The sequence below is a fragment of the Mustela lutreola genome, chromosome 10 (assembly GCF_030435805.1).
Source record: "Mustela lutreola isolate mMusLut2 chromosome 10, mMusLut2.pri, whole genome shotgun sequence".
NCBI lineage: Eukaryota > Metazoa > Chordata > Mammalia > Carnivora > Mustelidae > Mustela > Mustela lutreola.
The window spans coordinates 3600040-3624161 of NC_081299.1; the positions used below are offsets into that span (position 1 = coordinate 3600040).

Here is a 24122-nt window from a genome sequence, read left to right on the forward strand (position 1 = left end):
TGACCGGGTTCTGGCCAATGGGATTCTGGCGGACAGAAAAAGGTTCCTTGCCTGGGGTGTCCCCATCCTAATCCCTGGAAGCTGTGACTGAGTGACCTGACAGAAGGGGACTTTGCAGGTGGAATTCAGGTAAGGATCTTGAGACGAAGCGGTCATCTCGAGTTTCTCGGTGGGCCGGTGTAATCTGAGGGTCCTTACTGTGCCGGGCGGGTGGGAGGGTGGCCAGGACAGCGAGAGCCATGACCCACAGAGGCAGAGGTCAGGTGCCTCACCTGCTCGGTCAGGCCCAAGCCAACTCTCCGGGGGGCCAGAGGCCCCCGGCCACCCCACTGTATTCTTGTCCTCAAGAGAAATCCGTGTTTATGCCTGGTTATGTCAGAGCATCTGACGAGGTTGAAAACAAGAGAAAACACTCAAGAAACCACCAATAGAGAAAACAGGTGAAAGTTTAGTATTTCATACACAACTTTAAAAAAGGTATGAAAGAATACCAATATGAACATTGCATAGCAAATAATGTGTGTACAAAACCCAGTAAGAAAACATAATTTTATCACCTAAGATGGTTCATAAAATACATCTCACTATAAAGCAAATCGACATGTCACAGGCAGCGACACCTGCCCGAGTGCAGCGGAGAGGAGCCTCGTGCTTCTGGGCGCCGAGCCCCCCACCCCAGGACGCCGGGGGCCTCGGCGCATGGCTGGGTGGTCCCTCCGCCCTCACCAGCAGCCCATGCAGGTCAGAGGAGGAGGACCCAGAGCTGGCGCGCCACGAGTCGGTCGCTGCGCAGCGGCGGGCAGGGGAGCACGGCCGGCGGCTCCCCTACTGGTAGGTGACCTTCACGCAAAACGCCTCTTCATTCTTGTCCTCGTGGTCGTTGATGTAAATCAGGATCTCCTCCTCCCCGGCGCTGTCCCGGGGAGCGAACCGCAGGCCGATGGTGTAGGTCTCCCCTCCCCCGACCTGGAAGCAAGCATCCAGTCCAAGCCCTACCCCAGCTGCAGCCCTCTCCTCCCGCAGGCTCCGCAGCCGCAGACCCAGACAGAGGAGCTTTAGCTGAGGCCCCAGACCCTGAGGCCCACGGCCGCGGGACTCCAGGCACCTGCTGTTCTGAGCTGAACCAACGGACGCAGCTGCCTCCCCACATGGGGGGTCGCTTTGCAGTAACACCCTCCCCTGACTCTGGCGAGCTGTACTCGCAACAGAGAAAAGGCTAACTCGCAGGCACTTACGGACAAAACTGTGGATCATCTGCGGGGCAGGTGAGCCAGCAGGCCCCTGCAACGGGGCCCAGATGCGGGGGCCCCAGAAGCACAGGCAGAAGAGCTCAAAGAGGGGGACCTGGCCCCCCACACCCAGTACCTTCCCCAGGCCAGATCAGCACTGCCCCCCAACTGGACTCTCTCCAGACCGCCTCCAAATGCGGGCCGGGGCCCCCGGGAGCAGCAGAGCCCGAACTCCTGGCCCCACAGCCCGCCCCGCCCCGCACAGCGCCCGCACCTGGAACCCACAGCCCGGGCCGCCCCGCCCCGCACGGCGCCCGCACCTGGAACCCACAGCCCGGGCCGCCCCGCCCCGCACGGCGCCCGCACCTGGAACCCACAGCCCGGGCCGCCCCGCCCCGCACGGCGCCCGCACCTGGAACCCACAGCCCGCCCCGCCCCGCCCCGCACAGCGCCCACACCTGGAAGGAGTCCTCCCTGAACTGCAGCAGGTCCGGGCGGTCGCTGTGCAGGTGGAAGGTCCTCGCAGAGGGGTAGGGGTTGGTGTAGGTGATGCGCTTGTGGGCGCCTTTGCAGTCCCCAGCGGCCAGCGTGATCTCGAAAGCCTGGGGGGCGGCAGCATCAGGCGCCCCTGCTGAGCCTGCCCCGCACGTGCGGCCCGACCCGGGGCTTCTCCCTAAACGCGACAGACCCCCGCGGAGGGGGCTCACCCTGCGGAAGCAACCACACCCCAACCCCCAGGCCACGGAGGAGGAAACTCCCACCTGAGACCAGGTCACAGGACCGGGTGACATCAGGTGACCCAACACCCCCACCTCACATGCCCCTCCTGACCTTAGAAATGAGCGGTGGGCGGCAAGAGAGGCACACAAGCCACGAGGCCACCAGCTGGTGGTAGTCCACGTCGACCAGGTTAAGGTGGATGAAGCGGCTCCCCGCCCTCCGGGGCCTCACGGCGACGTGCAGGTCCTGCACCGCATGCGGCGGCAGCGCAAACACACCCCTGGGGTCCGTCTGGGAACGGCAGGAGAGGCGGGCTGGGAGGCGGTGCCCGCACTGTGCAGACCGCAGGTTCCTCGACACCCACAGCCCAGGCCGCAGGGAGACCCCCAAGGGAGCCCCAGCTACTCGGGCGTTGGGGGGGCCACATGGCCTGCGAGAGGGCAGGAGGGGCCCGAGTGACACATCTGAGAGCAGACCCGGCCACGCGGTCAGGCCCGCAGCACGTCTCAGTCTACATCACCACGCGTGCGTCCCTCCGTGTGGCCGCGGTACCCCAAGAACCAGAGCCGCCCCAGCGGAGGGAGAGCTCAGTGAGTTCCAGCGCCAAAGCCTGGCAAGGAGTCTGCACGGCCCATGTTATCCAGACGCACAGCTGCGGCTGAATTAATTCCAGACCTGCTATTAGTATTTGCCTACCAGTATTTCTAAAAACTGGCCTCTGGGGTGTACAGATCAGTCATCCCGCGACGGGCCTCTGGGGTATACAGATCAGTCACCCCGCGACGGCGTATCCAGGAAAAGGCAAAGGGTGCGAAAGCTCTGCCAGGAGTCCCGGAGGAGCCGGGAGCCTGTCCCAGGACCCACGCCGGCTGGAGCCAGTCCCCATACCGTCTGTTCCCAGGGTGGGGTGCGGACGGCGAGAGGCCAGAGAGCACCCAGGGACCCACCTTCAGCTCCTGGGGGTGCGAGGTGAAAGCCTGCACTCTCCTAACTGCCTGGGTCCCCCGAAGGACAAGGGACAGCCGGGTCCGCTGGCCTGTGACACAGGAGACGTCCACACGCTGCAAGGAGTGGAGGTGGACCTGCCACACCTGGACAGGCGTCGCCAGCCAGCGGTCCCTGCGCGGGACAGAAGCCGTTACCAGCCCTGGGGAGGACAACAGCCCCAAGATGACAGAGGAGCCAGGAAGAGGCCGAGAAGGCGGCCAAGAGGACAGGGGCCAAGGAGACAGGGGGAGCCCAGCTGTCATCACCCCCGCAGCCACCTTCCCAACTCTGAAGGCCACTTCGACTTTGCACCACGACACCAGCACAAATGACAGAGTGGGCTTCTGCCCGACCAGACATGCCGCTGCCCCAAACCAGGTGCGCTGGGGTGACGCCCGGGGACAGCGGCACCCCGAAGGGTCTGTGGGCTTGGAGGTCACGCAGGCCAGAGCTCATGGGCCCTGTCCTAGCTGCCTAGAGCCGCAGGAGGATACCAACCCCCCCTGTAAGTGAGGCTCAGGAATGCTGTCCCCCGGGTTCATCCACACGGTCCGAGACAGGCACTGAGCACAGTTATCCCCCATTCTCAGATGTCCCATTCCGAAGCCCCCAGCCTGGCTTAGTTTTAAAAGATCCTCCTTCAAGGGACTAGAACAGGAGACTTCGTGGAAAAGGTAAAGGAACAGGGTCTTCTCAGCGGAGTGGGAGAAGCAGGAGGCGATGTGATCACCGTCTCAGGCACGGAAGGGTAACGACCCCACCCTCACCTCCCCTGGTCAGAGCCGGACACTGCACTGGGGCAGACGCCGCCTCGAGTTTCTCTTCGGTGGGCTCTCCACACGTCCTTTAGGCCACCAGTGCCGCTCTGATCAGAGGGCGCCCTTTGCGAGGCCCCTGCCAGCCCCGGGGTCTCCCCTCCCGTGGCCACAGGCCCGACAGGAGCCCCGTCCGGAGCTGGGAGAGCCGGGCGAGCCCTTCCAACACTCCACCTGCTTCCCACCCCCGCCCATCCCTCCAGACCACCAGGGTTTGGGTCCACGGACTTACGTGTAAACAGTGACAAAGAAGTCTTTGCTTTCTGGGCTTGGACCACTAGCCACCTTCAGGAACACGTCCCGTGGCTCCCCGAGGCTCTGGTGGACACGGGAGCACCCTCAGAAGCCTGCCTGCCTCCCCGCTCCAAGCCCAGCCCCCTGAGCCTGCATGAAGCGGAAGCAGCGGGGACCAGGCTCCCTCCCTCCCAACAGGTGTTTAATTTTCGGTACTAGTCAGAATTCACTGTTGTTGGTTTTTTTTTTTTTTCACTGCAGAAAAGAAAATCATTAACTTCTTGATTTCACATTGAGTTCCGTAATTATATTCTGCAGGAGAATCTATCCAGTCTCCTAACCAGTCATAACACAATTATTGCCCTTACTCTGTACACAATGGCAATTAATAAGGGGCTTAATTACCACTCACTTTGCTTCAACCCTTTTTTTATTTAAATTCAGATAATCAAAGAACTGATTGCTGGCAGAAAAGATGAACACTCCTGCATAAATCTCCCAGGGATGTCAACACAGCCTGTCAGCGCCTTAGGAAGACCCCGCTCAACTGAGAGCTACAACGAAGAGGCTGCAGGAGACCAGGGGCTCAGACGACAGGGGATGGGCTCGGCAGAACTCACCACATTCTGGGTCTCACAGATGACATTGGGGTCGCTACATCGGACATGGACCGGGGGTTCCTCACCAGGTCGTCCCACGGGAGCACCTGGGGTGGGGAATATCCAGAACCAATGTCTTTTCTGGGCAGGCCTGGGCCGTGTCACGTCACTGGCTGGGGCAGGCCTGGCCCATCACAGGTCCTCAGCGGACTAGGAAAGGGGCGACGCCACCCTCCCCCAGTCCCATCTGCACAGGACTGGCACTCTTGCCGTAAGCCGTGTCCTTGGGGACTCATCTGAAGGGAGTGACCAAAAGTAAATGGAGGGACTGCGGAGCAAGGTGCCCGACACTGAAGACACCGTCGTGTTCCGGAGGCCCCACACCGGAACCAGACAAGCGACTCGGCAGTAGAAGGCCCAAGTATGCTCCGGGCACAGCCCTCAGGGCCACGGATTTCAGGAGGAGGAATCAGCCAGCCGAGGGCACACCTGCCGTCTCAGAGGACGCAAAGAGGTCACCACTGCAAAGGACAGAGGCAGGTGGCGGGATTTACAGGCAGGTCACGGGCCGGCGTAGAGCCTCACGGGAGAACACGAGGATGACTGTCTCCACCCTCAGGGAAAAACCTTCTCCACCCGCTGAACTTGCGAACACCGCCGCAGGGACAGACGGGACCTGCCTGGAAGTGTGTGCCAGGGAGGCAGGCGGATGGCCTTCTTCAGGAAGGTGAGCTCCGGGTGGTAGAAGCGGAAAACCTGGTCCACCACGTGGGGCTGGGTCTCCACGGTGAGGCAGAGCACGGCGAGGGGCTTGCCGCCGCTGCCCCGGAACGAGACCTGCCAAGACAGCAGCCGGCGCCGGCGTCAGGACCGGCCGGTGGGCCTGCAGACAGCTCCGAGGGGCCACTCGCCCCCGCGAGGAGACAGGGACAGTGAGAACGGGGCATGGAGCCTGCAGGTGCCCACACTGAGGGGACGGGCCGGCAAAGGGCCGCGCGGGCAAGTGCTCTTGGGACGTACTCATCGCACGGGGCTGCTGCCACTGCTAGTTCCTGGCACGGCGCACGCCCCAGTGCCCGCTGGAAGGTCTGTGGCCCCAACGGCAGACGCCCTCAGCCGCCACCCCAGGTCCAGCACGCTGCCGTGTGCGTGCGGGGAAGCCGCTCGGAGGGGCTGACGCTCACCCCACCAGGTCCCCGTGCGTGTGGTGGACCATGAGCCCTTGAGCTCTTTGATTCCAGAGAGTAAAAGGACCTAAACCAAAGAGGCTAAAAATATAAACCTCTTTGAAAAATTAAAAAAAAAAAAAAAAAAAAAAAAAAAAAAGGCCGCTGGAGCACCTGGGTGGCTCAGTCGGTTACGCATCCAGCGCTTAGTCTCGGCTCCGGTGGCGAGACTGAGCCCACGTCAGGCTCCGCGCTCAGCAGGGCGTCTGCTTCAGAGTCTCTCTCTGCCCCCCAGCCCCGTGCACACGAGCTCCCTCTCACGCTCTCAAAACTAAATAAATCTTTAAAAAAGAAAAGAACAAATATCTTTATTCCCCAACTCAGTCTGGCCCCGAGCCCTGCGGGCCCCCCGAACGAGAGCAGGCAGGAAGCCCCGCCCCGGAGGCGGCCTCCCCACATCGACACAGCTCCCGGGAGGCGGGCACCGCCCTGGCTTGTCCTTGCGGGTCTTCCCACCTTCAGATCCTTGCGCCGTGCTGCGCTTGGTGGGGCCTGGCCAGAGTTCCACCTGGCGTCTCCCCGCCTTGTGGGACAGCAGCTTCCGCAAGCACAGTGGCTGCCCTGTCACCTGTGCCCTGATGCTCTGGCCACAAGGGCACCCACACACCGAGACCCCGTGTGTATTCAGCAGCTGTCCCGGCCTCTGCCCCCGGCCACCACCCCCTTGCCCTCCCCTGCTCTGGCCACAGTTCTGCTCCCCTGGCTGCTCCTAGAAGCACAGGGGACAGCCCGGCTCTGGTCAGCTTCAGCCAGCGACCCGTCCCTGTCCCACAGCGGCAGTTCCTCCCACAGAGGGGCTCGGATCCAGGATGTGATTTTCCGCAGAGCAGCCCCAGCAGTGCCAGGCGGCCCCCTCCTCCAGGCGGGGCCCCAGGCTGACTGCCCACTCTGTGACCGAGTCCTAGTATTTCCAGCTCGGCCCGCTGCTCCCCAGCACAGGGGGTGCAGGCAGCCATTCTGGCCGAGTCTACCTCCTTGAAAGCCTGGAGTTCTGGTTTTACCCTTCCAGTAACCTGGTTAACACGTGAGCCATTAGCCTAGTTAACAGTGCTTGGAAAGGGATGGCGGTGGCAGGGAGCGGGCAGCTCCGGCGCCCGGTGCCCCCCACAGACAAGCAGCAGCAAACGTACCCCTGTGCCTTCACAAGGAGACTCCACAACACTGACGTCTCTAGAGGCTGCTGGGGCGTAATTCGGTGCTGTGAGCACTGACCAGTGAGATGACAGAGCTCAGTGTTCATCTTGACTCTCCTGGTATAAATTATCTCAGGGCAACCAAACTGCTGGGGGGAAATCCTTGTTCACGGCAGAATCCCCACTAAGGAGTCCAGGAAGAATGGAGCGAGTTGAACGTCCCCATCCCCCAGCCGCAAGCGCATGCGGGCCATGACGCCGAGGGGAGAAGAGACACGGGGCCCTGGGCTCCACGGGCCGGACGCACCCGAACCACACGTGGGAAGACAAGGAAGCACAGGGTAGACGCGAGGCGACTCAGAGGGTCTGACCGGCGCAGGGGCAGCAGCACACGGCCAGGCCACAAGTCCTTACCCGTTAGGGACACGCATGGAGCTAACACGGGTGAATTCATACCATTTCTGGGGTCTGCCTGCAAACTCCAAGTGCACGTACGGAGAGTGTGGTAGCCTCTGCGAGTCCACCGAGAGCCCTACGGTAACGGCTGACATATTCCTTTGACGAGGCAAAGCTGGGCCTCCACATTAGGTAAAATAAAGCACTTTCCACCGTGACGGGGATGTGGGCACAAGCAGCCTCCGTAGTGAGGCAGGACACAGGCCTGCAACCGGGCGCTGGCTTCCCATCGGGACTCACTGAAATAATCTGTTCTCGGGGCAGGGAAGGAGCAAAGCCTTTTGCTTTTGTTTTTACTTTCAAACTTCTTCTAAAGGCATTCATCTGCCCAGAAAAAAAGCCTCAGAAAGTCCTAAAAACAAGTGTCCTGAGCCCCCCCTCAGGACATCCTAGAGGCAAGCTGCTTCTCCCTTCTAGGCAGGATGCGCAGCAGTAACCCCACGGCCCACACTGAGTCTAGGGACGTGGGGATGCCGTGGGCGAGGGTCAGGGGCCCGTCTCACCCCCGTGTGTGGTAGCCGCGTGCCGGGACACTGTCCTCGCAGGGCGTGCGGCAGGCACCCGGAGCACCACGGGCTACAAGGTGCCAGTGGTCAGTGAGAGGCTTCCGGGCCAGACACCCACGTGCAGGCTGGACCAGCGTCACCTAAAGCAGTCACTGCCCCATCAGAACAGGAAAAGCCACCTCCACGGGCCCTGCTTACCACCACCCCCACGCCGGTAGGTTCAAGGAAAGGCACAGGGCCAGGCCCCAGCGACCTAACAGCTGAGTCATGGACATGTCACCGGGTCCACTCAGAGGACACCTGGCTCTCAGTGCAAGACCCCGGAGCTGTCGGGAGTCAGAGGGATCCTGCCCCCTTACCTTGGCATGCTTAGTGGACATCGCACTGGACTTCTGGGGCAACCCGGCATCCGTGCCCTTCTCAGATCTCAGCTCAGCAGAGGCCTGTGAGAAACCAGCCGGCACCAGCAGGTCACGAGACGGGGTCCGAGGGCGATGGGCCCTTCCACCTGTAGGACGGCTCCTGCCAGGGCGGAGGGCTCCCGTCCACGGTCTCATCTGCTCTCACAGCATGCCCGGCCACGGCCAGGAACCAGCCCCACCCCCCGAAGAGGGAGCAGGGGTGGCCAAGAACCATGAAGGCCACCCGACACGCAAGCCGGCTCTGCCTGACATCTGCACAGGCCTTATGACCACTTGCCCAAAAGCGCATCCAAAGAGCCGCCACAGGATTCTGTGAGGCTCGGGGGGGGGGGGGGGGTGCCTCGAGCCCACTGAAGTGATCCCACAGAGCTGAGCCCAAAAGTTCAGCAAAGAAGATGAAACGCAGGCCCTGCACGCCCCACGGCCCCCACCCGTCGCACCGCGGGGACCACACACACCCGGCACTGGAAACCCCCAAGCCTGCGCGTCCTGCAGAGAAGCAAACGCTACAGAAGACGTGGGTAGACATTAACTGAGAACCCAGAATGCTGCGAAGCTCCGGCCCATCAGCTCTTCGGAGGTGAGGGAGAGGTTCTGTGCCCGAGGGGTAGAGTACTCAGTCAGCCTTTCCCGAGGCCCCCGTGTGCACGCACACCCAGAGGCTAGTGGAGCAGGTGACCTCCGAAGGCTATGCGGTCTGAGCAGCACGGGGAGACACGTGGGAATGCCCCCCTTCCAATTTTTAGCCAAGTGGGACTTCCCCATGTGCCTAACAAGCCCGTCTGGCACTGGAAGAAAGGCCTACTCACCTGCACCAAGGCTGGCGACCCCACAGAGAAGGTCTGATATCGGAAGGGGATGTGGACGGTCTCCCGCGGACGTAGGAAGATCTGCGGGGCGAGGTTCCCTCGGAGATGGAACATGTCCTCTTCCACCGGTGTGTTCAGCTCAGCCGCGTCCTTGAAGTACCTCCACTCCCGACTGTCCTGGATGATGCTAAAAGGCAGGAAGAAATGGGCTCTGACACCGTCCAGACTGATGCTAGAAGATGGGGATTCACAGCTCTGAGATGGTCCCAGTGATGCTAGAAGATGGGGAGACACGGCTCTGAGACTGTCCCGGGTGATACTACAAGGCAGGGAGACACGGCTCTGAGGCAGAGACGCTCTTCCTGCTGAGTCCCCTGCCCGCCCATGAGAGCCAGCACTTGGGACCATGGGCAAAAGCCAAGACCCCTCGAGGGTCGAGAGCGGCTCAGCTTTCATCTCAGGGAGAACCCGAGCCTCCCAGGGGCACCCGCTCCTGGGGCCGCCGCTCACACCCACCTGAGCTCCGGGTTGTCCACGTCGATAGTCACGGTGTGCTGCACGTTGTGGGGGTTCTTGAGGGCGAACTCGAAGAACTCGGCAGTGCCCGGTGTGACGTGGATGGTGTGTGTGGTGGTGATGGCCAGGCTCAGGGCGCTGGAGATGCTCTCGGCCTTCGTCCGCTCCCGATAGGCAGCAATGACCTGCAGGTCGCGTGCGTGCTGGGCACGGACGCTCTGCCGAGCCTGCGGACACAGGGGCCAAGCCAGGTCACAGTCCTGGGCTTACTGTCCTTCCCGAGGGCCATTCGGCCACCTCTCCCACTCCCTAAATTCTTCCCGGAATCCCCACTACCCCCTTCCTCAGCCTCCTGAGTTGGATGGGACCGGCCGACCCCAGGTCCAGAGGACAGAAAACAGGTCTATGCGGCCTCTCTCTGCTGGCCTCTCTCTGCTCTGCGGTGGTCTCCCCTGTAGGAGGCAGGGTCTGCCCCGCGTGCTCCCAAGAGAAGACAACCACCCACGAGACCAGCTCTCTCAGTAGCCTCAAGGCTGGCATCTGGTCACACTGGAATCAGCAGCAGAGGTTTCTAACAAAAGAGGAAAACTCAGCCTCAAAGCTAGTAAGATGGGAGCTGGGCTCACTGACCAGGTCCCCAGCGTCATAGCCGGAGCCCCGTGTGTGAGCAGGGGCCTGACAGACCCGAGCCAGGCCACGGTCCACTCGGCTGGCGCATTGCCTCGGTGAGGCTCAGCCACGGGTCCTTCCCCACCTCCTTGCTCTGTGGCCTGACTCGTGCGGCTTGGCCAACACGTGTTCTGGAGGCTGGAGGCGGGCTTGTGTTTCCCGTGGGACGTACACTGAAGAGTGAGGACCATGGAGGCTGCCCAGCAGGATCTAAGACCTAGTAGACCACCCCGCCCCGCGCCGCTCTGTGCTGGGGAAGGAGCCAGGCCCCGTGCTGAGAACCTCTGAACACGGAGGAGGCCCGACCATCAGAAGGCAGAGGCCGTCTGAGCGCCTCTGGATTTCAACTCAACAAGTAAGGACCAAATTTGTTTTCTAAATTAAATTACTTTGGATACTGACTTTCCAACATCCCAAACTTTGGCCTTCCCCTCACAAGGGGGTTGAAGCTGAACCTTTCCTTTCTCCCTGGGGACCCGCAACAGGAGGTGGTTGTGTTCATATCTGAGGCCTCCCCACACAGACGACAGAGCTTCTTCGTGGAGTGTGGGGCGGCCAGACATAGTCTAGGCTGAGAAACCTAGAGACAGTGCATTATTCTGACCCACTCCCCAGCTGCAGGGTCAAACTCTGGACGGCCACCAGTGGACCATCCACCACAGGCTCTCAGGGAGAGGCTGGGGGCAGGGCACAGTGGCAGCCGCTCCCCAGTTCACCACACACCAGAGGGTGAAAAGCGTGACCCTGGGGGTTGTGCAGAGGGATTCTCCTTGTGTGTCCTGTGTTGTTCTGTACCACAGAGGAAGCTGTCAGGAAGCCTGGCACCCCTGGTCTCCCTCTGTCCCACAGGACATGGGGCGACTTCTCTGATAGAAAGTTCTGGAGCAGGAACCAGGCAGGCCTAGCCCTGCCTTCCCTCAACCTTTCCCTTTGGGATCGAACTGGCTGGACACAGCTCCGGAGGCTCACCCTGCCCCTCACCAGCACAGGGGTCAGTGGCCCACGGCCGGACACCTCGCCAGGGGGCTGGGCTCGAGCGTTAGCTCCGGGCTCCGTGTCAGAAGCGCCCCGGCCACAGAGAATGGTCCGTTCTACTGCATCACCAGAGTCCCCAGTGACAGATGTGACACTGGTCCTGGCCCTCTCCGCCACAACGCGGCCTGACAGCTCATTCGGTTCAAAAGTCAGCCAGGCTGGGGTGAGGGCACTCGGTGGAGCCCTTGGGTCCCCACAAGTGGCAGAGCCCGGTGAGCAGGTCAAGGGTGGGCACCACACCCAACCAGAGCAATGAGACTGGCAAGCTTTTTGCCAGGATTTCTGGAAAGAAAGCTCGTCTTCGCATGGGATGAGTACACGATGGGGTTAGTGTCCCCAAACTGTTATTGTGCGGGACAACCTGAGGGCTGCAGGGGGTGGGCAGAGGGCAGAGGTGGGGGCCGGTCCCTGGGGCCCCAGGCCTGCCTGGTCAGTACCAGGCTCTGCGTGCGGGGCACCTGCTCAAACACAGAATGGTGGGTCCGGAGTCCCAGGCAAGAGCCCTGGGGACGGTGCTGCTGCACAGCCTGCAGCCTCCGACGACCGCCACACGAGGAGAGAACCCGCCAGCCCTTCTCCCCGGCCGGGGGCCCACGGAGAAGGTGCCCGGTCTTCCCACGGCTGGGGCTCCGCTGGCGCACACAGTGGCTGACGTGGACCAACAGCAGACGGTGGGGCCGGCTGCCGTCCGGATGCCACGGAAACAGAGCCACCCTCCTGCAGATGCTGGGACTGTCCCAGCAACAGCTGGGACACCAGCGCAGGCATCTGGCCCCACCCTGTGCTCAGGACTCCCCCAAGAAGCCCCCAGACCATCAGCATGCCCGGCGCCCAGCATCACCACCAGGGAAGCAGGCCACGCTCGGCACTGCTCTCCGCCTCCCAGGCAGGCACAGCCCCCGGCCCGAGGCCCGCCGACTGCAGGAGCATCCGGCCCTGAGGTCCGGCCTGGGCCTCAGCTCCTTGACCGCACACGCCACCCCATCAGGCGGCCCGCTGTCGTCACAAACTCACAAACCCGTTTCCTGAGGAAGTCTGGGGGAAGCTGACGGGGGAACAGACGGCCACCGGGTCCCCACGACAGGTCCCTCACCATTGATTCTCCAGGCCTCCAGCCCAGGGAAACCATGAGAATTTAGTGGAACATTTTCTTGTATTCAGAAATCTAATGACATCCAAATTCACTGCTGAGCCGGGGGTGTGGGGAAGGGGGGGGCAGTGGGGACAGCCAACATAGCCGAGGGGCTGCCAGACATGCTCGCTGGCCTGGTCCCATCTTCTGCCACACCGCACACAGGAGAGCAGGAGCCCAGCTGCTGTGAGCACGGAGGGCCGAGCAGGGACGTCTTTCCAGACACCTGCCTGCCTTAACATCAAGGATGATCCTCAGAGCTCTTTCTCAAGGCCCCTGTGGCTTCCTGACTCCAAGAACCCATCTCCTAGGTCTATGCTGCAAAATATGACGGGGTCTTCTCTAGATTTTTAGACAAAAATGGGAATTTTTCTGGTCGGAATGAATTCCTTGATTTGCACTGATGACCCATTCACAGCCCTGACCCCCAACATGGGGGCCCCTCAAAACCCCCTCAAGAACTTTCTTAAGAGCCCAAGTTATGGACACACATGTACGCAGCCTAGTGGACACAGGATCTCCAGGGCTAGAGCCCAAGAGCCAGCTTTTATAAACACTCTCCAAATATCTGACGCTCCAGGGAAAACCTCCCTTGGTGGCTGAGAGCTCTGTCTCCCCTACATTCATTCCACAAGTAGGATTTGGGGGTGGGGGTAGGGGAAGCCACGCAGAGAAGAACAGCCAGAGGACAAGGCCGCTTCCATTCCCGACCGCGGCCCCCACGCGGGGACAGCCTGGGGCAGTGGGAGGTGGACAAGGGCCTCACCAACAGGCTGGTCCCCCAGCAGCTGAGCTCTCCTCCGGACTCCTGAAGGCGCACGGACCTCATCCGCTCCAGCTTGCGCCTGCGGACGGCGTCCCCCTCGCGGCGGGCACCCGGGGGCCCCTTGCTCCCAGGCTGCGTGCGCGTGAACAGCATGGCGGCCAGCTCACGGTCCACGTCGGCCAGCTTCTGTGCTTGGACCACATTTTTTACTGCTGGAAGGTTCAAAGAGGGAGCAAGAGATTAAGGTGTAGAATTTACTTCCTTCAAGCAAACCCAACAAGCTTCCAGCCACCTCACCCAGGGCAGGAGCTCAGCAAGCACCTTGCCCTCTCCTGTACCTTCGAAGACATTCATCAAGACAGCAACCCTGCAGGCTGGTCTCCACAGCATCCCCCCTTCACCAGCCTTTCAAATAAAGGAATTCTGATCTTGGTCCTTAGAGACAACTAATACACCATTAGGTGACTTTCTGGAGGAAAATAAAGGTCCATGTTCTAGAAGCTGATGTTCTCTGGGTTCTCAAAGGCCGCTGACACCCCATCTAGGACACAGCCCCCCCAGCGAGAGCCTCCTGACTCAGGGACCACTCAGAGCTCTCCAGATGCTGTCCCACCAGGTCCTCAGACCCCAGGTGTGCTCAGATCAGGACTCTGGGGCTCTGGTGAGCTGCCTGCTTGACCTAAAGCCCCAGCCCAGGTTGGGGTGGGGGACTCAGACCAGCCCGGCCCCCGGGGAACGGACTCCTCTGGGTGCCTCTGCTCAAACCCTTGACAGACACGGAGGCCGTGTGAGCAGACAGACGCTGGAGCAGCAGAGGGGCCGCATTCTCTTCAGGTGACAAAGCCACACATGGCACACGTGAGCACACAAGCGTACACACGAGCTTCCCGGACTGGCACTCAAGCTGGCGCAGGCAGAAGAGAAGGGGCACCCCAACGTGGGCCCGGGCCCCCCCCGAGCCTGAGGCACCCACAGCCCTGCGGGAAGTGAGCACCCTGCTGAGTCTGCGCGCTGGCCCCCCGCCGGCTCCCGTGTCTAGCCTCTGACTGCCGTGCCCCGCCAGCCCACGGGTCTAGCCTCCGACCGCCGTGCCCCGCCGGCCCCCGGATCTAGCCTCCGACCGGCGCGCCCCGCCAGCCCCCGTGTCTAGCCTCCGACCGCCGCGCCCCGCCCGACGGGAAAGCTCTTTCCCCGACTCACCCCTCCTTCCTCCGTCCCCCTAACAAGGGCTGTTTGCGGCTCCTCACCACCATTTTAAAGCTATTCAATTGCTTTTCAGGTGTTATGAGTCGCTCTAGACAAGTAAAATGCCACCCCAAAATAATCTTTTGGGTGCAGGCATAGTGGGTGGGCCACCCCCCTCCGTTGGGTCTGAGCAGCCCGAGCCCACGGTCCCGAGGGAAGGGGACAAGCAAGCTGGGGGTTGACCAACGAGCTCCGGGTCAGACCGCATCACCCAGTGCCAAAGAGACCAGACATGAAATCCCAGCGCTGCTCAGAGCCTGGGAGCACTTGCTAAAACTCTGCACAACCTCCTACTTGCTGAGCTTTGCCCGCTGGGGACAACAGACTCTCTAAGGGACCGTCCCCTCCTGTCTTCGCTCAAACAGGGAGAAGGGGACCAGGGACTTCAGAGACTCTCCGCTCACGCAGAGTTACACGAGTTACAGCTCGCTGCACGGCCTCTCCGAGCCTCCGACCTGCTGGGCCCCAAGGCGGGGCTTTCACAAACACGGCCGCCGGTTCTTGGACCAGCCTGGGACAGAGAAGCCCTGATCCCAAGGTGGGAAATCCAGATTCTCACCCAAGTTCACCACCGTTTACCACACAACCAGCCAAGTCACCAACCTCCCCTGCCTTGGTTTCCTCAACACTGAACGGGAGAACACTCAGCCAGTGGGATCATGGGCCCTGGACCGCTCTGAGCGTCAGAGACTCTGGGGCCCCTCTCCCGGGAGAACACTTGAGCGCCCACAAAGTGTGGGCTGGCGCTTCAGAGCGCACAGGCTCCTAGAGGCCTCAAGACTCTCACTGGCTACTGCACGGGGCCTCCCTCCTGGGCACGGGCTCCGGGACAACAGCGTCTGAGGACCATCAGCACAGGAAGCTCGGGGCAGCTGTGGATCCGCGCCAGGGGGATCCACCCAAAGGGCACACCCGTTTTTCGTCCCACCAACTACTATGCTTCCAGGTCTGTGGGTGACTCGAGGAGACAGAAGACTTCAGACGCCCCTGCTGTGGACAACATTCTTCCAAGTGTCGGCCTTTGCTTCCCAAGCAGCACAACTGGTTCACTCCCCGCAACATGGGGGCTTCAAACCAGTTTTTACAAACCATCAGGATCCTTGTTCAGCAGGGAGGCTGCCTCTCCCTCTCCCTCTGCCTGCCGCTCACGCTCCTTGTGCGTGCTCTCTCTCTAATAAATAAAAATAAAATCTTAAAAAAATAAAAGTAAAAAACAAAGAGAAACCAGTCTCTGTTCATCCTAGCCTTTTTTTCACTTTCTGCTCCCCTGAAGATGGGCAGCTAGAACCCAACATGGATGTCACGTGCAGGATGACTGCCCCGCCAGCTTCCACAGAGCCCTCTCTAGAACATTCCGGCTGTGACGCACGCGCTGACCCGCACAGATTGAGGGTCCACTGAGGCAGGCAGGGAGCTGAGCTGGACACGACAGCCACCGCGCCCACCCCCGGATCACACATGTCCCTGCACACAGTCCCACCCGCCCCCACCCGGCGCCCACTCACGTCTCAGACCCCCACGTGTGAGGAGACTGCCTCCCACGAAGTGCCGGGCGCCGTCGTTCGAGATGACCCGTGACCTGGAAGGTGGCAACGAGCTCGACTTTCTCTCCATCTGCTCACACACGTGCCCTAAGTTAAAGACATCCCAGCAGAAGGTGTGAACACCCACAGGAGCATGAGGAGACACACCAACTCCCCTGCAGGGAGCTCAGGGTTCCAAAGGGCCCGTGCACACCCCCTGGCCCGCTGACACCCCCGAGCTCTGGATCTGCTTGGCAGTCGGGAGCTGGACGGCGGGCCTCTCTCCCGCGGGGTCAGAGCTCCCGGTGCTCACACCCTCACCCCTCCCTCCCTCCCTGCAGCGGGGCTCACACGCGCCCATGCCCAACGCCTTGTGCGCGTCTGCTAACGTCGGACACACACTTGAAGGTCAACAAGCCTCAGCAAGCTAGAATCTTCTGGAGCTGTTTCCACACAGAAGCCTTGGCAGGAAGCAGCACGCGGCTTCAGAGGGCTAGGCGGGAGCCTGGGGACAGAGCTCATGGCAGGCCTGCCCGGCTGGACAGCAAGCAGCGCCCCGTTAACCCCAGCATGTGTGAGGCCCACAGAGGACAGAAGCCCAACCTTGGAGCCCATGACCCCTCTGCGCAGACATGACCCCCACCTCCGGGGAGGCAGGGCACAGCCGATGAAGTCGGATTCCAGAACAAACCCCCTCCACGTTCCGGACACAAAATGCTCACACTGTGAGCCTCCCCGATTCCGGCAGGACGGTGCTGAACGTCTGCAGGCCCAGCCGTCCTGGAGACCTTCCTGGGAGCCGCCAGAGGAGGTACCCGTTCCCCACCTCTCTGCACCCCTCCCTCCCTGCGGGGGCACAGACGGGGACTTCACCCCCTCAGCTCCGCCCACACCCGCCTCTGTCCCACAGGACAGTGCTAGACGCAGGAGCACAGCCCTGACCACGGCGGCAAGCTAGGCCTCAGCTGCGGCGACCAAAGTGACCTTTTCATCTCCAGCTGTCGGACAAGAACATCTCCCTCTTGACTGGCTCCCAGCTGAGGTCCGGAAGGGAAGGCTTGTCCTGCCAGGGAGGTCCGGTGCTCTCTGCCCTGCCAACGGGCGCTGCCCCCGCAGACCCCAGTGTGCAGCAGTTGCAGACACAGGTGTGGCGCAGACCAGCCCGCGGGGCACAGCAAGGACTAAGGCCCCAGTCTGGACGTAGGGGAAAATGCTCGATTCAAAACTGACAGACGGACTGAAACCGCCTCTGGCCGATACGAGTGACGGCCTTGGCGTGGTTTACAGGCCGGCAACACACAGGCGAGCAGCGACCTCCCCCGGGACTTCCGTTCTCGACGTTTCCGAGCTCCTCAGGTCGCCTGCGTATTTCTGAGACTCTCACACAGGGAGGCCTCCCCCAGCCTTCTTGCGACAAGAGCCACTCCTGGTCACGAGCCCAGGGGCGCAAAGCGGTCACCGCTCGGCCAGCAGTCCCGGCAAGCGCAGGCGCGCTGATGTCTTCCACAGCCCCCGGCAAGGAGACCAGTGCGCCGGGACAGGCGTGGAGCTCACTGTCCGGAGCCGTCCCTGAAGCAGCACCACAGTCCCGGCAAAGCGTCGGGTCGAGCCCGGCTTCGCCTGCCAGGTGCGCACCACGTCACCATGAGACGCCAGACGGCAGGCCTGCTCCTCTGCGATGGTTCCTCACGGGCCTGGCCACGGAGGCCAGTGACAATCCTACCCAGAGTCTCTTCCTGGGGGGCTTCGGGGCCAGGCTCAGCCCCGCTGCTGCTCCATCCCTCCCCCACTCCGGCTCTGCACGCGCAGCGCACGCGTCTGTGTCACGCTCCCCTCGGACGGACGCCCTCTGGCCCTGCGTCTTGAGTCTCAACTGTTCCCGGCCTCTGCGTGGCTGAGCACGGAACGCTTCTCCCTGGGGTTCTGCCTCTCTGCTCTTGCCCCGCAGACGGAGGAGCAGCGGAGCCTCTGCCAAACACGGTCCTCCCCCCCCTGCGGTCAGCTCACCCCAACACAGCTCAGTGCCACAAGGTCGCGGGGCTCGTCCCCAAGAACGGAATCTGGTGTGGACACCACTTTGACGGGCTCAGCTGCTCACGCCGCGGGGCCCGCTTTGTCAGCCCAAGTCCAAGGGGCACAGAATCAGGCTCTCACGCTCACTCAGCCTCCCGTTCGTGAACCTCCAACCACCACACCAGGCCACTGTGGCTGCTGCTGGGCGACCACGACAGCAAGGAAGACCAGCCATGTCCCCAAGAAGCCCCAGGCCCCAAGGGGGACAGACAAGCAAACAAGCAGGCAGGGACAGACAGCCTGGCCAGGCAGGGAAGGGACAGCCAGCTGACGCCAGAGCCCAGATCCTCGCACCAACACTCACTGTTCTGGTACCACCCTGCTCTCCACATAAGAGGGTCAAAGGTCCCCGGAGCCCAGGGGTGCTCTGTTCCTGCCCCGAGCTCAGAGTCGGTCCAGGCTCCCGGCTCTCAGCGCTGTTCCTCCCCGGTGAGGGCAGACCGTCCGGCCAGCTCTCCATCCCACCGAGGACCTGCTCTGTCAGTCACCCAGCAGTGGGCATACACCACCTCCACTCCCTGTCAGGACAACGGATTTGTGCCCACCTGAGGGGCCCTGGGAACCTCCACGGCTGCACTCAAGCACAGGCAAGGAGCCCTGACCGCGTCTGGCTGGCGCGCCCGTAGCCTCCGTCCGGCCTGGAGACCGCTCCACTGGGAGGTCTCAGGAGCCGCAGCACACAGCTCGCAGGCAGATAGCCAGCGGCCTTGGAGCCGGGCTCTCAGGAGTCATGACGGTCACCACGGCACCAGCAGGATGACGCGGTCACCTCCAGACAGACCAGGACCGTCCCCAAGTATTGCCGTTTCCTCCGACGCATTTTGCACTTGCACTGTTGGATTGGAAGCTGGGGCAATAAACTAGATCAGGGGCACGCACCACTGACTCAGGGACGGGACGCGGGGAAGGCGCTCACTTCCTCTGGGTGCAGTCCAAGATCCCAACGGCCGTGGCTTTCTTTCCCTTCGGGGAGACCCGGGTTAAGCTGGGGACCCGCACATTTGCTGCAGGAGCAGGAACTCCCTCCAGATGGGCAGGGCTCCTGACATGGTCTGCAGCTACCTCGGTCCATGGCAGGAGCAGAGCACGTCACTGTGTCCCACCCCAAACCCGAGCCCTCTATCCACACCACCCAGCTCTCCTTCAACCCTGAGAACACGGAGCCGGGGGTCGCAGCAGGCCCTCGCTCCCCAGGGGCCCCCAGGAAGGGCCACAGATACAAGCGACAGCAGCTCCCTGAAGAGCCACCGTCACACCGCAGACAAGGCTGCAGAGACCGTCACGGAGCTTGTCTGAGCTGACACGCCACGTGCACGGGCACCACGGGCAGAGAAGGTGCCCGTTCCGCAGCGTCGAGCTTCACCACCCGCCCTGTGAATGCAGCGCAGGGGAGCGACGCCACGCCGGGCGCTAGGATGCTGGCTCGGCCCTGTTTCTGTCCCCCAGAGCTCACAGCCTCCTCCTGCTGCTGCTTGTGGCAGAACAATCAGTTTTATAAAGAAACAAAAGCCACAACACTTCTCCAGAAAACGCAGAATTTGCAGGGGAAACCAGAGCGTGGCCGCGCGGCCCAGCGAGCTGCACGCGCTCGCCCTTCGTTAATCCCCTCGGCGGCCGCCCTCTTGGGGGCGTCTCTGACTCTGCCCCACGCGCTATCGCTCTCTTGCAGGCAAAGTATGGAAATGACGATTTGAGATAACATATAATGGAGCTAATCTTTCTTCTGCAGATAAGATTTAAAACTCGGAATCACTGCACATTTGCAGGCTGCGAATAAATACAAAAATAACCAACGCGATCTCAGAAGCCGGACGCTCCTGCAGCAACCTGGCTCGGAGGAGCTTCTGAATGATGTCGGCTTCTCACACACGGCTCATTTCTTCCTCCAGAACCTAACTGAGTTTTGTTGTTTCCATATTGTCTGAATTCCAGGCTGCCTCAGATGCCACGGTAGTAAACAAGCAGGCAGAAGCCTCCAAGCTGAGTAACGGGCTGTGCGTGCCCACCCTGCTGCGGCGGCCCCGGCCGACCCCTCCACACTGCCCACATGGGCTCCTGTGGCCCACAAAGCTCCAGGCTTTAATGTCAGCCTGGGCTGTGAGGAATGGAAAATTCCCCCATAAAGCGTGAGAGGTTGGAGTCTCGTGTGGGCAGACACGGCTCCAGAAATCTCCAACGTCTTGGTTTTGTCCTGCTTTCCATTTTCCCCTGAAAATCCCCCATCTTTCCAGAGTCCACTGGAGGGAGACAGAGTGGGCCTATCCCCTGGTCCCACAGGGGCTCACTCTGGTCCCCTGCCCTGTGGGGGCAGGCATGCCGGTCCCAGGTTCCCCGTTGGTCAGGGCCTCAGAGGAGCCTCCAGAACGTCTAGGTAAGTCCACTGTAGCCGCAGCCAGCCCCGCGCCCTGCCACTGGCCCATGAACGAAGGTGCATCCGGGCTGTGCTCAGCGTGTCTGATCTGAAAGCAACCCTCGGACACCGTTAGGTGTAAGGTCAGAGCACTAGGTTCTAAGGGAGTGTGCTGCTCTGCTCCTCTATCCCCAGGCAGCACGGAAGCTGAGGAACACTTCCCTCTCCTCTCCTGTGATGAAGTAGTTCTGTGGGCTGATATTCCACACAAAAGCCCTCCTGGAACCAGTCACCTTATCTGAGGATTGTCACAGAGATGCCCCACAGACAGCACCAAGAATCAAAGTGTGGGCAAGACTGAGATGACTGATCCCAAATCCTGATCACAAGTCAGGAACAGCAACGGTGCCAGGATGGGCTCGGGGATCAAAGACAGACCAGCGGCTGGGGGTAGGCTCAGTGGTGAAGGACAGATGTTCATGGTCAAGGACAGATGCCCCATGGTGGAGGACAGATGTCCAGTGGTCGAGGGCACTCAGTGGTCAAACAGTAAAAGTTCTTCTGACACCCACAGTAGTACCCACTGCCCGGACAGAGCAGCAACTGGGGAAACGAGTGGCCACCCAGGAGACGGCCTAAAGCCAGCAACGCCACCAGGGACTCTTACCCACGTTGGCCAGCGTCAGATGCAGCCAGCCCTTCAGCACCGTGTAGACACCGATGGGCTTGACACAGCCAAACCGGGTCATATCTCCACTCACCACCATGTCCTGCTCATACTCGGTCGCCACAACCTCGAGCTCATGCAGGACCTGCACAGCCGGCCGGCCTTGGCGGAGCAGATGCTGCAGAGGAGAAAGGCAGCAGTCAGAGGGTGGCTGAGGCCAAGCCCGTCTTCTTCTGAAAACCTAAGTCCTCGATATCTGGTTTTTCCCACAAACTCTTTCATAAAGTGCACCCAGTCCACCCAGTGAGTGAGCGCCAACGACGCACGGCCAGGCCAGGCAGCCACCTTCCTGGAGCCCGTTCCACAGCAAGAACCCCCGGAAATGAGCGACAGAACGAGGCTGGGGACGCTGAGCAGACCCCGCCTCTGGTTAGTGAGAGCTTCCAGGTATGAGCCAGGCCGGGAAGGCTGGGGGCACACTCGGCCCAGGATGCAGAGTACAGACCCCCATACCTGGGACCTGCACATCTGGCTTCAGTGTGGCTAGAGGACAGGGAGTGGCTGGGAGCAGGGCCACAGGGCAGCTAAGGTCCAGCTGCGAGGGTCCACACCAGGCCCCAGTTGCTCAGAACCGGTGAGAGCAGTCCCAGGGCGGCGCAAGACCTTCCTGACCCGGTGCTGTCTGCTACGCCAGCTCACCCCTCAGTGCTCGGTCTGAGCCCAAGCACTACTGAAGCCCGCGGGGGAATGACAAGACCACGGCCGCCTCCAGGCCCAGCTGGGATCCTCTTCCTGGGAGACCTTGGGAAAGTCACCTGACCTTTCAATGTGCACTTCTCACACACAAATGGACGGGCAGGACCAGAGGGTCCCAGCGCTTCCTCCTCCAGCGATCAGCCCCACTCTGGCAGGGAAGGCGCCCACGACCCCTCCCCGGCGGGTCTGGCAGCTTCCAGTTGCTTCAGACCCTGCGAGCATCACAGTGCGGGTCCACAGAGCCCACATACCCCATTCGTGTTCACGGCCGGGGCCGGTGGCCGGGCTGACTACACGATGTCCCCGCGGGAGAAGGGCCCGTTGATGAAGGAAGTGACACCCAGGCGCCGGGAAGCAGAGAGGCCCGGAAAAACAAGGCATCGCATCCCACTATGGGTGGCGAAGATTTCTTGTCTAATTAATACCCGTTAAAGGCAAGAGCATGCAGACGCAGCTGGCGCCCTTGTCCTCACCCAGGAGGAGGACGGGGCTCCCGGTCTGCGGGTCCCACCCACTGCGTGCAGGGCTGTCACGTGAGCACGGCTGACTCGGAAACAGCTCCGAGAAGCTGTCGTCTGGGGAAAGCAGAGCGCGAGGGTGAAGGGCACCAGCTTCTGTGTCAGAACTGGGCGAAAAGCCGGCTCGGCTATTGTCAGCGGGACCTCGGGCCTCAGTTTCCCTGCCGGACGTGAGGGTGACGCAGCACAAGCCCGGGGCTGGGCTGAGGGCACAGTCAGTGAAGGGAGGGGCAACGGGGCTCTGGAGCGACTGTCACTACCGTCCTAACAACACCGTCGCGTCCTCGGGGACAAGCTGAGGACAGGGCACACGGTCCTTCGAGACGCTCGCGCGGCGTCCCAAGAGAAAAGCAGGAATCCCTCACGCGCCCAACAGCACAAGCCGGGGAGACGAGCCACGGTGCGCCACACCTTCCAGGAAGCCCACCTGCCAAACCCGACTGGAATTCTCTCTTCTTACCCAAATTCCCCACCCCTTCTCTATAAATTTTGAAGTTAAATACTTTATATTTTAAAAAGTAAATTTTAATTTTAATTTATCCAAGTGCCAATAATCACAACAGCACTCCTTTCAAGGGTCTTCGCGGAGGACAAGATAAAATAACTTCATCTCCAGCTGCGAGCACACGGGGACACGGGGCTCGGCTGCAGCAGAGGCTGGGGCCATGACAGGCCCCCAGTTCACAGGGGCTCCTCCCAGCCCCTCCAGTGCCCACTCCCTCATCCCTCAGCCCCCCCCCCCGCCCGCCCCGCTCCCCCCTCCCTCCAGCCGCTCCTCCCTCCGGCCGCTCCTCCCTGCTCCCTCCATTCCTCACCCCTTTTCCTCCCAGTCCCCGGTTGCTCCTTCCGTTGGCTCCTTCTCAGCTACACAGCACGGTGCCCACTGTGGGTCAGGACTGTGCTGGGGACGAGTGACTGTCCCATTCCCACCCACCAGGATGTCACCAGCCGGCATCAGAGACAGACAAGCAATGGCCATGATGATCCCACAGGCTCACCATGCCCCAGGAAGGTCTGAGGGACCAGGGTGAGGAATGAGAAGGTCAGCCGCATCTGCTGAGTGCTCCCCACAGGTGACCCCGCCTCCCGCCCCCTGGGGGCATCACTCCTCAGGGACAGACACCTGAGTCGGCCGGAGGAGGGATGGTGCAGCCAGGTCAGCCCTCCGAGGGAAGAGGGGACCAGGCAGCACCCCAGGGGCAGAGGAGCAGGGTATCGGGGGAACAGAGCACGCGGCCGGCACACCACAAACGGGGCCGTGAGCTCGTCATGGCGAGGGCTGCCAAGGAGTGAGCGGTGAGCTGGGTTGCAGGTCTTGGTGACCACATGGGCTGTGGCAGGGGCGAGGCTTGGGAGTGGGGGGAACGGAGGGGCACCCGAGGCTGGAATCCAGAAGGAAGTGCACTAGTAGGAGTCAGGGAGAGCGGGGGGCTCTTGGGGACGCAGGAGCTGGGGCTCCCCTCCCACAGCCGCCCCGCAGCCGGGACACCGTGTCCCCAGGTCCGAGCCCAGGAGCTGCCCTGAAACTACGCCGACCCTCCGGGGAGAAACCCCAGGGAGGAATGTTTAATTAACACGGGGATTTAGGTTTTAGTATGCAAGGAAGACGGAAAGCACACTTAGAGAAAGAAGTAGTCTAATTCTAACTACAATTCGAAAAGCACAGTTCAAGTAACTGCTAGCAGGCTTCAGGCGACCTCTGCACAGCCCAGTCCGTCCCTCACCCCGTCCCCACC

The 24122-nt window shown here is 61.6% G+C and overlaps 1 protein-coding gene across 10 annotated transcripts in view; it reads right to left on the bottom strand.

The window, feature by feature from the left end:
* Window positions 1-428: 428 nt before the first annotated feature.
* Window positions 429-24122, bottom strand: part of NPHP4 (nephrocystin 4) — a 105300-nt gene continuing 81606 nt past the window's right edge. For 6 of the 10 annotated variants that reach the window (XM_059137147.1, XM_059137152.1, XM_059137150.1 and 3 more), the window contains 13 exons: window positions 21113-21290; window positions 16005-16130; window positions 13255-13466; window positions 9653-9879; window positions 9137-9323; window positions 8265-8348; window positions 5265-5421; window positions 4606-4691; window positions 3984-4069; window positions 2897-3068; window positions 2061-2240; window positions 1688-1831; window positions 429-966 (listed from right to left, as the gene is read on the bottom strand). In XM_059137147.1, coding sequence (XP_058993130.1) covers window positions 826-966; window positions 1688-1831; window positions 2061-2240; window positions 2897-3068; window positions 3984-4069; window positions 4606-4691; window positions 5265-5421; window positions 8265-8348; window positions 9137-9323; window positions 9653-9879; window positions 13255-13466; window positions 16005-16130; window positions 21113-21290 — 1980 coding nt within the window. In that variant the 3' untranslated portion in view covers window positions 429-825. Of the gene's footprint in view, window positions 967-1687; window positions 1832-2060; window positions 2241-2896; window positions 3097-3983; window positions 4070-4605; window positions 4692-5264; window positions 5422-8264; window positions 8349-9136; window positions 9324-9652; window positions 9880-13254; window positions 13467-16004; window positions 16131-21112; window positions 21291-24122 lie in introns of those variants that run through there. The other 4 variants (XM_059137153.1, XM_059137148.1, XM_059137154.1 and 1 more) reach the window with 3 other exon arrangements.